At 40.2% G+C, this 12,612-nt stretch overlaps 1 protein-coding gene across 3 annotated transcripts in view; it reads right to left on the minus strand.

Annotated features, from left to right (window-relative positions):
• The window catches only part of LOC102396581 (interleukin 1 receptor accessory protein), a 150,458-nt gene that overhangs the window by 110,293 nt on the left and 27,553 nt on the right, over positions 1-12,612 (minus strand). The window contains exon 1 of one of the 3 annotated variants that reach the window (XM_025286509.3): positions 394-418. The exons of the other annotated variants lie outside the window; for them this stretch is intronic. Coding sequence (XP_025142294.3) covers positions 394-398 — 5 coding nt within the window. The 5' untranslated portion in view covers positions 399-418. Of the gene's footprint in view, positions 1-393; positions 419-12,612 lie in introns of those variants that run through there. 3 annotated transcript variants of the gene reach the window in all.

The raw sequence follows: 12,612 nt of genomic DNA on the forward strand, positions 1-12,612 counted from the left end.
TGGTTGCAAAGAGTCGGACACAACTGAGTGACTGATCTGAACTGAACTGAACTGATGCTTTCTCTGAAACTCAGTTCAGATATCTATATCTCCCTTAGAGCTCGGAGAAATTTTTGTCCTAATATGTTTTATTTAGGTTTTTCTCTTTTTACCTCTCTTTTGGGGTTATGACTCCAAAGTTGTGCCCACTGTATAAGAGTTCATTTGTTACATAATGAACATATATAACCATAAGGCAACTGCTAGGTGGTAGAAAGAGCATCTCCCAGGATACAGTCAACCTCTGTTCTAGTTTGCTGTTGGTCACCTTTTAATTGTGCTCCCTTGGATATTTTACTTAATCCCTGTGGACCCAGATATTCTTATTAATAAAATAGCATAACAAATACTTACTTCATCAGATCAGATCAGATCAGATCAGTCACTCAGTTGTGTCCGACTCTATGCGATCCCATGAATAGCAGCACGCCAGGCCTCCCTGTCCATCACCAACTCCTGGAGTTCACTCAGACTCACGTCCATCGAGTCGGTGATGCCATCCAGCCATCTCATCCTCTGTCGTCCCCTTCTCCTCTTGCCCCCAATCCCTCCCAGCATCAGAGTCTTTTCCAATGAGTCAACTCTTCACATTAAGTGGCCAAAGTACTGGAGTTTCAGCTTTAGCATCATTCCTTCCAAAGAAATCCCAGGGCTGATCTCCTTCAGAATGGACTGATTGGATCTCCTTGTAGCCCAAGGGACTCTCAAGAGTCTTCTCCAATACCACAGTTCAAAAGCATCAATTCTTCTGTGCTCAGCCTTCTTCACAGTCCAACTCTCACATCTATACATGACCACAGGAAAAAGCATAGCCTTGACTAGACGAACCTTTGTTGGCAAAGTAATGTCTCTGCTTTTGAATATGCTATCTAGGTTGGTCATAACTTTCCTTCCAAGGAGTAAGCGTCTTTTAATTTCATGGCTGCAGTCACCATCTGCAGTGATTTTGGAGCGCAAAAAGATAAAGTCTGACACCATTTCCACTGTTTCCCCATCTATTTCCCATGAAGTGAAGCCAGGCTTCAGCAATATGTGAACCGTGAACTTCCTGATGTTCAAGCTGGTTTTAGAAAAGGCAGAGGAACCAGAGATCAAATTGCCAACATCCGCTGGATCATGGAAAAAGCATGAGAGTTCCAGAAAAGCATTTACTTCTGCTTTATTGACTATGCCAAAGCCTTTGACTGTGTGGATCACAATAAACTGTGGAAAATTCTGAAAGAGACGGGAATACCAGACCACCTGATCTGCCTCTTGAGAAATTTGTATGCAGGTCAGGAAGCAACAGTTAGAACTGGACATGGAACAACAGACTGGTTCCAAATAGGAAAAGGAGTACGTCAAGGCTGTATATTTTAACTTCTATGCAGAGTACTTACTTCATAGGCTCTTATAAGGATCAAACTAGATAATATTTATGAAAAGTCTGATAAATGGTAAGTGAAGTGAAAGTCACTCAGTCGTGTCTGCCTCTTTGCAACCCCACGGACTATTTGGCCTCTGGAATTCTCCAGACCAGAATACTGGAGTGGGTAGCCTTTCCCTTCTCCAGGGGAATCTTCCCAACCCACGGATTGAACCCAGATCTCCTGCATTGCAGGTGGATTCTTTACAAGCTGAGAAATAAGTGACGTTCAAGAATACTGGAGTGGGTAACCTATTTCTTCTCCAGGGGATCTTCCGGACCCATGAATTGAACCGGGGTCTCCTGCATTGCAGACAGATTCTTCACCAACTGAGCTATCAGGGAAGCCATAAATCGTGAATTATGATGCAAATAAGAAGTGCTGATGCTTTTATTTGTCACACATATTCACATGAATGTTGGATTCTTCAGTAAGGCTAAAGGTCATGCAGAGAATGGAGTCTCCTCCAGGAGCGGGTATACATAGATGTCACTACGAGTTCTCTGACTCCTTATCAAGAAACACGTTTCAGTGATTACACTTGAATGCATCTAAGCGAGCCCCCATCAAGTTAGTTGTCCTTTCACAAGAGCTTGTCCCTGTGTCATTCCCCTGCTCCCATTAGAGAAAAAAAAGGACTGGCTTCCTAGAGATCACGCATCAGAATGAAGCTTCACTTGTGTTCAGGGACCTGGACGTTTCAGTAGCTTCAGCTTCTAAAACAGACCTTGCAGCAGTTGGGGCTCCTCATTCTCATTTACACAGAGATACAGGTGGGAGAAGTCCCGGGTCCTGCTTTGGCATGAATGAGTTGTGTGACTTTGTCTATGCACTAAGCTGTCCTGGTGCCTCAGTTTCTACAGCTGGCTTTGTTAAGAAGAGTTAAAATCAAAAGCTAAAGCAGAACATTCACAGAAGACTCCCCACATACCAGCTGACGCTGTGCCAATTGTGAGAAAGCACAGGGGCTTCAGGACACCTTTAGCTTCAAGCCTTCTGTCTACTGGGGCACACAGCCCACCAGGCATCCACCCCTTCCCCATCCTCAACCTTGTCCCTGAAACACAAAGATAACGTTCCAAGTCTTCCTGGGAACCCACGTAAGCCAAAACTAGAGAACACTGAAGAAAATCTTCTCACTCTGTATCTAAAGTGTTAAAGAAAATCCCCTTATGAACTAACACTGAGGAGGTCTGTGTGAGTCTGTGTCCCTGTTGAGAAAATTCTATGGCTTCTTTCACTGATTTTTGGACACCAGGATCATCCTGACAGATGGTAATGTGTACCCACCAGTCCCATAGTCTGGGATGTGACCTCAGTCAACCAGATCACTCTGGATGGAGGGAAAAGGTGGGGGAGTTCTGGCAATAATTCTTTATATGTGCATTTGACATTTGGTGACTTTATTGCAAATAGAGTAAGACCACGCAATTCCCCTCTCATCAGAATGAGAGTAAGGTGGAATTTTATAGGGCTATTATGCACTGATCTATAAACCACTAAAGACTCAAGTGACCCTAATTTCAACAAGTATGCCTTATCTTCACTATACAGCTACTTAGGAAAAAAAAAAAAAAGTATCCTCACAGAAAGGTGCTCTGGCAGTACTTAATATGAGATTTTAAAAACCTTTGACAAGAAAATAGAGCAGGGAGCCAGAACATATACTAAAAAAACCATTGACAAAGTACAAGAGGGGCATTTCAGGGCTGCACTATAAGCCTTTTAAGGGTGTTTTTTCCAATGCAAAGCTAATAAACAATACCTGAATATTCACTATGTGGACCTTCTGTATTAAATGCTAAAGGATGAAACAGATTTTACTAATGATATATCTCAGACATCACGAAAATCACAACCTAGCAGTGATCTCCAGCATACACTTTGCTAATTTAGCCTTGTAGCTAAAAGCTTACACTTTTAGTCAAAAGTTCCAATCCTTGGCTCTGCCACTTAGTAGTTATGGAATATTGGTCAAGTTACTTACTTAATCTGTCTGTGCCTTAGTTTTCTCAGCTGTAAAATGGGGACAATAACAGCAGCTCAGTCGGTAAATAATCTGCCCACAGTGCAGGAGACCTGGGTTCGATCCCTGGGTCAAGATGATACCTGGAGAAGGAAACGCCTGGAAAATCCTATGGACCGAGGAGCCTGGCGGGCTACAGTCCATGGGGTCACTAGAGTCAGATAAGATTTAGCTACTAAATCACTGTTATTTCTTTAACTGTACAAAAGTTTAGCTGTGTATATCCATGCTAGTATTAATCATTTAAGTCCAAAGAACATGCTCTAAGGAAGGAATTACTTGATTCCTTGTGTTTTAATGTTGGTAGTAAGTTGGGTGGGGGTGGTTGAACTGGATGGCCTTACAGCTGGATTCTGAACACAGGTAACGCTCTGAAATGCAACCATGCATAGAAAGATGGGCATTTAGGGCAAAATTAAAACAAAACTTACTTTTTACCACGGAGCATAGAACAGGAAGGACAACTTGTTGAAAGATTCCAATTAGATGAGTATTATCTTGCAGTTATTAAGTCCCTAAAACCATGTACTAGAGAACAGTGATTCAGAATAAGAATTTTATGCTGCACATCATTTCAAGGCCATATACTCCTTGGAGCCACTAATTGTATCAATGCGTGGTTACCACATTCTGCCCTAGGTAGCAGTACTGGTAATAATAGGAGTTAATAGGACATTATCCAAGCACTGGGGCCATAAAACGCATGTTCAATTAAGCTGACACTGCCAGTTCAAGGATGGAAGCCTTTCTCATCAGCACAAAAAATATTTTTAAAACACTTTGCCATTCAAAAGGTTGTTTGTTTGTTTTTCCCCACACATATATTCATTTAAACCTCTGAAGGCTGTGTACAGTATGGTATTTAATGTCAATCCCATTCTACAGAAGTAGTGATTTTTCCAAAGTTCCACAGATAATAAATGTGAAAGTGTTAGTCACTCAGCCGTGTCCAACTTTGTGCAACCCCATGGACTATAGCTCGCCAGGCTCCCTTGTCCATGGAATTCTCCAGGAAAGAATACTGGAGTGGGTAGCCATTCCCTTCTCCAGGGCATCTTCCCCATCCAGGGACTGAACCAAGGTCTTCCACATTGCAGCCATATACCTTACCATCTGAACCACCAAGAAAGCTAATAAATATGATCCCAGTATTTAAACTGAGATACCATGATACCAAATCTCATGATCTTTCCACTACATGCTCCCTCTCTGCTCTAGTCATTATTTTAAAAACATGTGTTAGAGACACGGGGCCACAGAAGCACCATTTTCTACTGTAGCCTGAATGTCTACCTTCTGCTTAGCAGAAAGTCTCAGCATTCTTCATGTCCTAAAGAAAATCCCATGTTGCTTCATGCCATTGATCTGTAACTGTCTCCAACAAAAGGATTTGAATGCCTGCTGTGGCCCTGGGAATTTTAAATAAGAAGTCAATGAGAGATGCTGGTTCTGTAACTGTCTAGGGGTGGATAAAACCTTGGTGGAATAATAATCATATCAATATGCTGGCTACATGAATGATCTTGCAGTGAATTACAACAGGGCACTTCAACTCCAAAGCCTAGGGGGGCACATCTGCATAATTAATCTCGCTCTGCAATAACCCGGCAGGGTCAGCAACATTGGCATTCTGCAGCCGAAATTAATGTTTCATTATTTTAGTCCCTTTGGTGTTTCTTTGGATTCAGGAAAATAATATCAGATGCAGCATCTCTGTTGACACAAGGTTTTTAAAGATCACCAAATCATAAAAACAAAAACAAAAACAAAAAAACCCTCACATAAATCCTGGTAGGTAGACAAGATAAATTCAACACATGGTCCTAATACACCTACTAAATTCAAGGTTCTTGATACATATTTATATTTTCTTCTCAGATTAACTTGGAGCCTCTAAAGACCACATATTGATCCATATTGTCCAGCTTGGGCTTTTACAAAGTGATTTCAAGAAATTACATTTTTGGTATTGTGCCCACATTTTAGAGAAACATGAGGTTGTTAACATTAGGTGAAATATTAAGTTTAAAAGTTATCTTTTTTCTACATGACTTCTCTGGGCCTTTAGAATGCACACTGTGAAACCAAATTACTTAGGAATCATTAACAGTGCTCCTCAAACTCGATTGACTTTAGGATCCTTGTTTAAAATATCTCTATATGCAGGAGGATTCTGGGCACAGTTTATAAATGCTGACTGAAGTTCTTTCAGAAAAACAGGGGTTTCATCTGTATAAGGCATCCCAGTAATAGAACAAGCTTTGAGAAATTCCTGCTAATTCTCCCAGGAGGTATGTTAGAGAAAACTCTTAGTAAGGTAAGGGTCATGAATTCTTAACTGGAAAAAAAAAGTGGGAAATTCAAATCAATTTTCTAATTTGGGAAGCCATCCCTGTGGCAAACAAGAATGCAGAAACAGAAGCATAGTGACTAGCTAAGTGAGACATAGGACATGCTAGTGGATTTAAGGACAATAATGCTATGCTCGGCCGGTATCGCTAATTGGAGTTGATTATGATTTCATTTCTTCCGAATTTTTGATGCTGTTGCCAAGTCAGAACATAAGATACCACAGAGAAAGTGTCAGAAAACAGAGGGGGGCTCTTATTTCTCCAATTATAAAAGGAGTGAGCATACATGAAGAGACCGGAAATATAACCTTTTCAACTCTGCAACCTTAAAATATGCTAGAAACATTAAAAATGCTATTATTTTTAATTGGGCTGCCCTACTCTGAACAAGAGAAAGACGAGAAAATGTGTAATCATTAGGCTGACCTAAAAAACAGTGGCTTTTTGCATGTAAATATTCTTTCTATCCACTGATGCTTAAAAAAAAAAAAGTCTAAAGCAGAGATGTTTACCACATCACAAACAAAAAGGATATAAAAGCCTTAGGTAAGTTCTGGGTGCTATGAGAACACCTGTAAAGGCTGACTAATGACAAGGACCAAATCAGTTTTCCCACATAACACATCTTAATTCTATTTCCCTGATGTCCTTCATATGACATTCTGGCTCCTCTAGGTTCTGGCAGCAAAATGCTTTTCCACATCACTCTTCATATAACCCAGACTCCGGCCACAGGTACACACACGGACGGGGATATAAATCAACCCTGTTCTTCCCTTCCCTTTTAATCATCCATTCTGCCTGGAATGCCCTGCCTTCCCTCCTTCACATGTACAAATGCTGCCTATCCTTCAAGATCTATTTCAAAGAACCTTTCCTTCATGAAAACCCCCCTGCTTCCTTTAGCCAGATGTAATTTATTTCTTCTCCTTACAACTTTCCCATCTGGTTGCAGTAATGCAATCCTTTGCCTTGTACTATAGTTAAGTGCATATGTCTTCTCTCTTGAGAACAGGGTCTACCTCTGATGAATGTCTGTCTCACAGGGCCTCAGAGGAAACCCAGCACATGAAAGGGCTCCGTCCTGCGGACTAAATGATTGCCATCATCTGAACAAAGTGATTTTACAAGCTGTTTCTCAGTCCAGGAAAATACTAAAACTCTTTTATTTGTCTTCCACACCTCTGGCCTCTCAGCAGTCATTTCTTTCTCCAGGTCCTCTTTAGAGGGGTGTTTCCTTACTAAAGTCCAGAGACAGTTTACATGAATACCCTGAGACTATCTTCTGTCTCATCAGTGTAAGACCTGGTTATGCCTTATAAGACACACACTTGCATTTATTCTGTGCATAATTTACACTGAGAAAGACCCAGAGTGAGCTCCTGCCCACGTGTCCATATAGGGAACTCCTGGGACTAACCCTGGAATACTGATTAATTTGGATTTACAGTGTCTGGTTCAACGATCCTATAGCTCATTCTTTATTGCCCAGGGTGAAACCCCTTGAGTGTGCTGGTGCTGGGCAAGAAGAAAATTCCCTTCTTCCTAACTGTATGTGTTCCAGAGGATGAGTGTGTTTCTACCTGCCATTTCTAACATCTCAAAAGCTTTGAGGCCGTATCTAGACTTAGAAAGGATAAGCCGATGGAAGGATGTAACAAGCTTTCCTTGACCCTTTTGTATCACTCCCCAAATCTTGCACTCTGGAATTCTTAAAGCCTGAAGCATGATTTCTGTCAGGAGAGGGGGATGTGACTCTTCCCAACCAGGGTTCTTGAACTTCCCCCAGTCAACAGAAATTGACTAGAGGCCAGACAACAAATTCAGACATGGCTTCACTGGGGCCCCTGCTGCAGCATGAGAAAGTGAGAACAAACAACAGGCTCCCTTGCTTGCTTGCTCCACAAGAAGGGTAAGCTTGTTCCTTATATGGGGTGAGGGTAGAGATGTGTCCAGGGGTCAGACCGAGGGAGTGACTGAGGTGTTTTGCGCACCCCTGGGGCAGTGTTGTGTGGGACATGTGCACTACTCTGCTATTGCTCCAGGCTCCTCAGAAGCTGCTATTGGGTTTTTTGGTCTCTTTGTAGCTTTCAGGTCCAAATTTGCCCCAGCTGTGCATGAAAACAGTTGTTGTTAGTCTCATACAGTTTCTTGGTATTTTGTTGCTTGAGGAGATGTGTGCTCAAGTGCAAGCATTGCAGTACTGCAGCCAAAGGTCCGAGGTCCCAGGCTTGTCTCATGATCAGGAACCAGAGGAAAGGAGAGTTGAGCAGCAATAAGCCAAGACTGCCCTGGTGACTCATACGGTAAAGCATCTGCCTACACTGAGGGAGACCCGGGTTCGATCCCTGGATGGGGAAGATCCTCTGGAGAAGGAAATGGTAACCTACTCCAGTACTCTTGCCTGGAAAACCCCACGGACTGTGGAGCCTGGTAGGCTACAGTCCATGGGGTTGCAAAGAGTCGGACACGACTGAATGACTTCACTTCACTTCACTTCAAGGCCAAGCCAAGAGTACATGTGAAGAGAAGGTAAACTTAGAAAATTTAACTTTTTAATTTTTTTAAAGTTGCTAGATTTTTGCTTTACAATATTGTGTTGGTCTCTGCCATACATCAACATGGTGGGGTGGGAGATGGGAAGGAGTTTTAAGAGGGAGGAAATTTAACTTTGAGAACGCTGTAACTTTTCATTCATTCAACAAATATCTTCCAAATCCTTATATATGCTAGGTACCTTACTCCACTGAAATAATCCATGCTTTGACAGTATAGACATTTCTTTCCAGTCTTATTTTATTTGACATTTGCAACCCTTATTCAGAAAGGAATATAATTTTTCTGTTTTACAGATGAAGAAATTAGGTGCAAAAAAGTGAAGTGTCTTACTCAAGATTTCACAGCAATCAAATAGCAGAGTTTGGTTTTAAATAGGGACCTCAGATTGCAGCAGAGTATCTCTCCTGGTTCTTTTACCTCATTCCCCCCAGCCAATGCCCATGGCAGGCCACAAATAAAAGAGACAAAGGAAGTAGTCAATATTTAGTTTGCTATATTTCACAAAATAATCCAAAATATCAACTTAGAAAAGATAAAGATTCACTGGAGCAAAGATTGTGAAAAATGCCAATCTACATTAGCAAAATCCTTGAGTTATAAGCAAAAAATATTTTCAGTGGAAAAGTGATTTTTATTACTTTGAAAGTAATGGAGTGGCACAAATGAGATGTTTCTGGGAGCTGCACAGGCTTAGATTATTTGTAATTAGTGTAGCATCACTTGTATAAATGAGGGCCCCACATTCAAAGGTTTTACAGTTGTTTTCCCTAGTCAGTTTCCCAAGGAAATACCTTTGTGTTTCAAATCCAGGCCAAACAGAATTCCACTTATCTCCCAGGGGCAGGATATTGAAATTTCATGGGCAGTTTTTAATAGGTAGGTGAAAATGCTAATAATGGTAGTTGCCTGGGGCTAGAAGAGGAGGGAATAGGGAGTCAGTGTTTAAAGGGTATGATTTATGTGGAGGAAGATGAAAAAGTTCTGGAGATGAATAGTGGTGATGGCTACCCAACAATGTAAATCTACTTAACATTTCACTTTCAAAATGTACTCTTTCAAAATGGTTAAAATGGTAAATTTTAAATTTTATGTGTATTTTACCATAATAGAAAATATTTTAAAAGTTAAAAATGCTAATGATTTTCAAATCAGATTCCCTTGTGAAAGATATAATTTGTTACACAAGGCTAAAGACAAACTTCAGCTCTCCAGTTGATCACAAACTCAGAAAAAAATGACTTTAATTCTAAACTGAATTAACTAAACACACTACTGCTGCTGCTGCTGCTGCTAAGTCGCTTCAGTCGTGTCCGACTCTGTGTGACCCCATAGACGGCAGCCCATATGTCCAAATTAAAGATAAGAGGCTTTATTCTCCTTGTTGAGAATAAGGAAAGAGATTTATTTCCTTTATTAATTTTAATTTTATATTGGGGTATATTTGATTAACAATGTTGTGTTAGTTTCAGGTGTACAGCAAAGTGATTCAGTTAATACATATAGCTATTCTTTTCCAAATTCTTTCCCCATTTAGGTTACTACAGAGTATTGACCAGCCCTGTGCTATACAGTTGATCCTTGTTGATTATCTATTTTAAATATAGCAGTGTGTATATGCCAATCTCAAACTCCCAATTTATCCCTTCCTCTCCACCTTTCCCCCTTGGTAACAATAAGATTGTTTTCTAAGTCTGTGAGTCTGTTTCTATTTTATAAATGAGTTCATTTGTATCATTTTTTTTTTTAGATTCTATGTATAAGTGATATATGATATTTGTCTTCGTCTGGCTTACTTAACTTGGTATGATAATCTCCAGACTCATTCATGTTGTTGCAAATGGCATTATTTCATTCCTTTTAATGGATGAGTAATATTCCGTTGTGTATACGTAGCATTTCTCTTTTTATCCATTCCTCTGCTGATTGACATTCAGGTTGTTTCCATGCCTTTAGCTATGGTAAACAGTGCTGCAATGAACATTAAGGTGTATGTGTACTTTGAACCATGATTTTCTCAGAATATATGCCCAGGAATGGGACTGCTGAATCATATGGTAGCTCTATTTTTCAGTCTTTTAAGGAACCTCCATACTGTTCTCCATAGTGGCTGTACCAGTTTACATACCAACAGAGTGTAGAAGTGTTCTCTTTTCTCCACACCCTGTCTAGCATTTACTGTTTGTAGACTTTGATGATGGCCATTCTGACTGGTATGAGGTGATACCTCATTGTAGGTTTCATTTGTCGTTCTCTAATAATTAGCGATGTTGAGAATCTTTTCATGTGTTCTTGGTCATCTTTATGTTTTCTTTGGAGAAATGTCTATTTAGGCCTTCTGCCTATTTTTTTATTGGATTATTATTATTATTATTTTATTGTACTACATAAGCTGTTTGTGGAGCTTCCCTGCTGGCTCAGACTGTAAAGAATCTGCCTGCAATGCAGGAGACATGGGTTCCATCCCTGAGTCTGATCCCTGAGTCTGACCCCTGGGCAAAGGGAATGGCCGCCCACTCCAGTATTCTTGCTTAGAGAATTTCATGGACAGAGGAGCCTCATGGGCTAAAGTCCATGGGGTAGCAAAGAGTCAGACACAACTGAGCGACTAACACTATGGAAAGCTGTTTGTAGATTTGGAGATTAATCCCTTGACAGCTGCACTAGGGTTGCAAAACCACTCCTTGTCAGACCAGCAATCCCACTTCTGGGTATTGATCCAAACAAATTGAAATCAGCTCACTCATACTCACTGCAACAGGATTCACAATAGCCACAATGTGGAAAAAAACTAAATGTCCATCTACAGATGAATGGATAAAGAAAACTGTTGTATAAATACAAACAATGGAATCCTATTCAGCCTTAAAAAAGAAGACAATTCTGCAATAGACGATAACTTGGATGAACTTTGAGGACATTATGCTAAGTGAAATAACCCAGTCATAGAAAGACAAATACTGCATGAGTCCACTTATGTGAGTTATCTAAAATAGTTAAATTCATACAACCAAATAGTGGAATGGTAGTAGCCATGGCCTTGGGGGATGGGGAAATGAGAGTCCATAATCAATGGGCATACCGTTTCAGTTAAGAGAGAGATGTATCAGTCAGTTCTAGAGACCAGCTGTATATTATTGACCTATAGTCAACAGTAATGTGTTGCAGACTTTAATTTTTGTCAAGGGTGTAGATCTTATGTTAAGTCTTCTTACCACAATAAATAATAATTTAAAAATTAAAGATATGAGAATGTTTTCCTTTGAATAAAGCCAATTAACTAACAGTCAGTCCCATTACCAAGTAATGTCAGGATGAACTATGTGTAACAAATGATACTATGAAGTCCTCTTACTTGAGAACAAGGTATTGTTTATCCTGAAAACATACACACAATAGGCCACTTAATTATTTAAGTGTTTGAGATTTCTTTCTGTTTTTGCAGTCTCTTAGTGGATAGCATGAGATTCATCTATTTTTAATGCTTATTCAGTTATAAGAGTGTTTTCTTTCCTTCTTACCTTTGTGGAGAGGATTTCTGAGTTGAGAGGCTTTGTTTTTAATTATATTCTCCCAACATCTCCAAAACCAATAGCATAATTTTCACTAAGATAAGGAAGAAACCCTAAAACACAGACATAAAAGATAGAGAATAATTTTTATTATTACAAACTGGCAGGAAAACCTGAAGAAAGGGCCAGTTGGACTTCTGGAAGAAAAGGCAAGCAGATTTTAAAATAACAAAAGGATATTCCTATCTATGGGCTTCCCTGGTGGCTCAGGGAAGCCTGCAATGCCAGAGATTTGAGTTTGATCCCTGGGTCAGGATGATCCCCTGGAGAGGGAATGACAACCCACTCCAGTATTCTTGCCTGGAGAATCCCATGGGCAGAGGAGGCTCCTCTGTCCATGGGGTCACAGATTAACACACACACACACATTCATATCTGTGAAAACAAATAAAAGATTAATTGTACATCCAAGACATGTAGGAATGTCCTTGTAGACCAGCTCGTGAAAAGGGTTCTGGAATGATTTCCAGAATAAGAATTCTATGACTTTTGAGGCTTTCAACTTCATTAACAGATATCATACAGACACTGGTCCACCAAAGACAAAAAAACTGTAAAGACAAAAGTTAAGAAAGGTAAAAAGAGACCTTAGGAAGGAGGGAAGAAGTAAGGGAGAGTTGGAAGGAGACAGTGAGATAGAAAGAAAAGAGAGAAAGAGCGAG

The sequence above is a fragment of the Bubalus bubalis genome, chromosome 1 (assembly GCF_019923935.1).
Source record: "Bubalus bubalis isolate 160015118507 breed Murrah chromosome 1, NDDB_SH_1, whole genome shotgun sequence".
In the NCBI taxonomy this organism is placed as follows: Eukaryota; Metazoa; Chordata; class Mammalia; order Artiodactyla; family Bovidae; genus Bubalus; species Bubalus bubalis.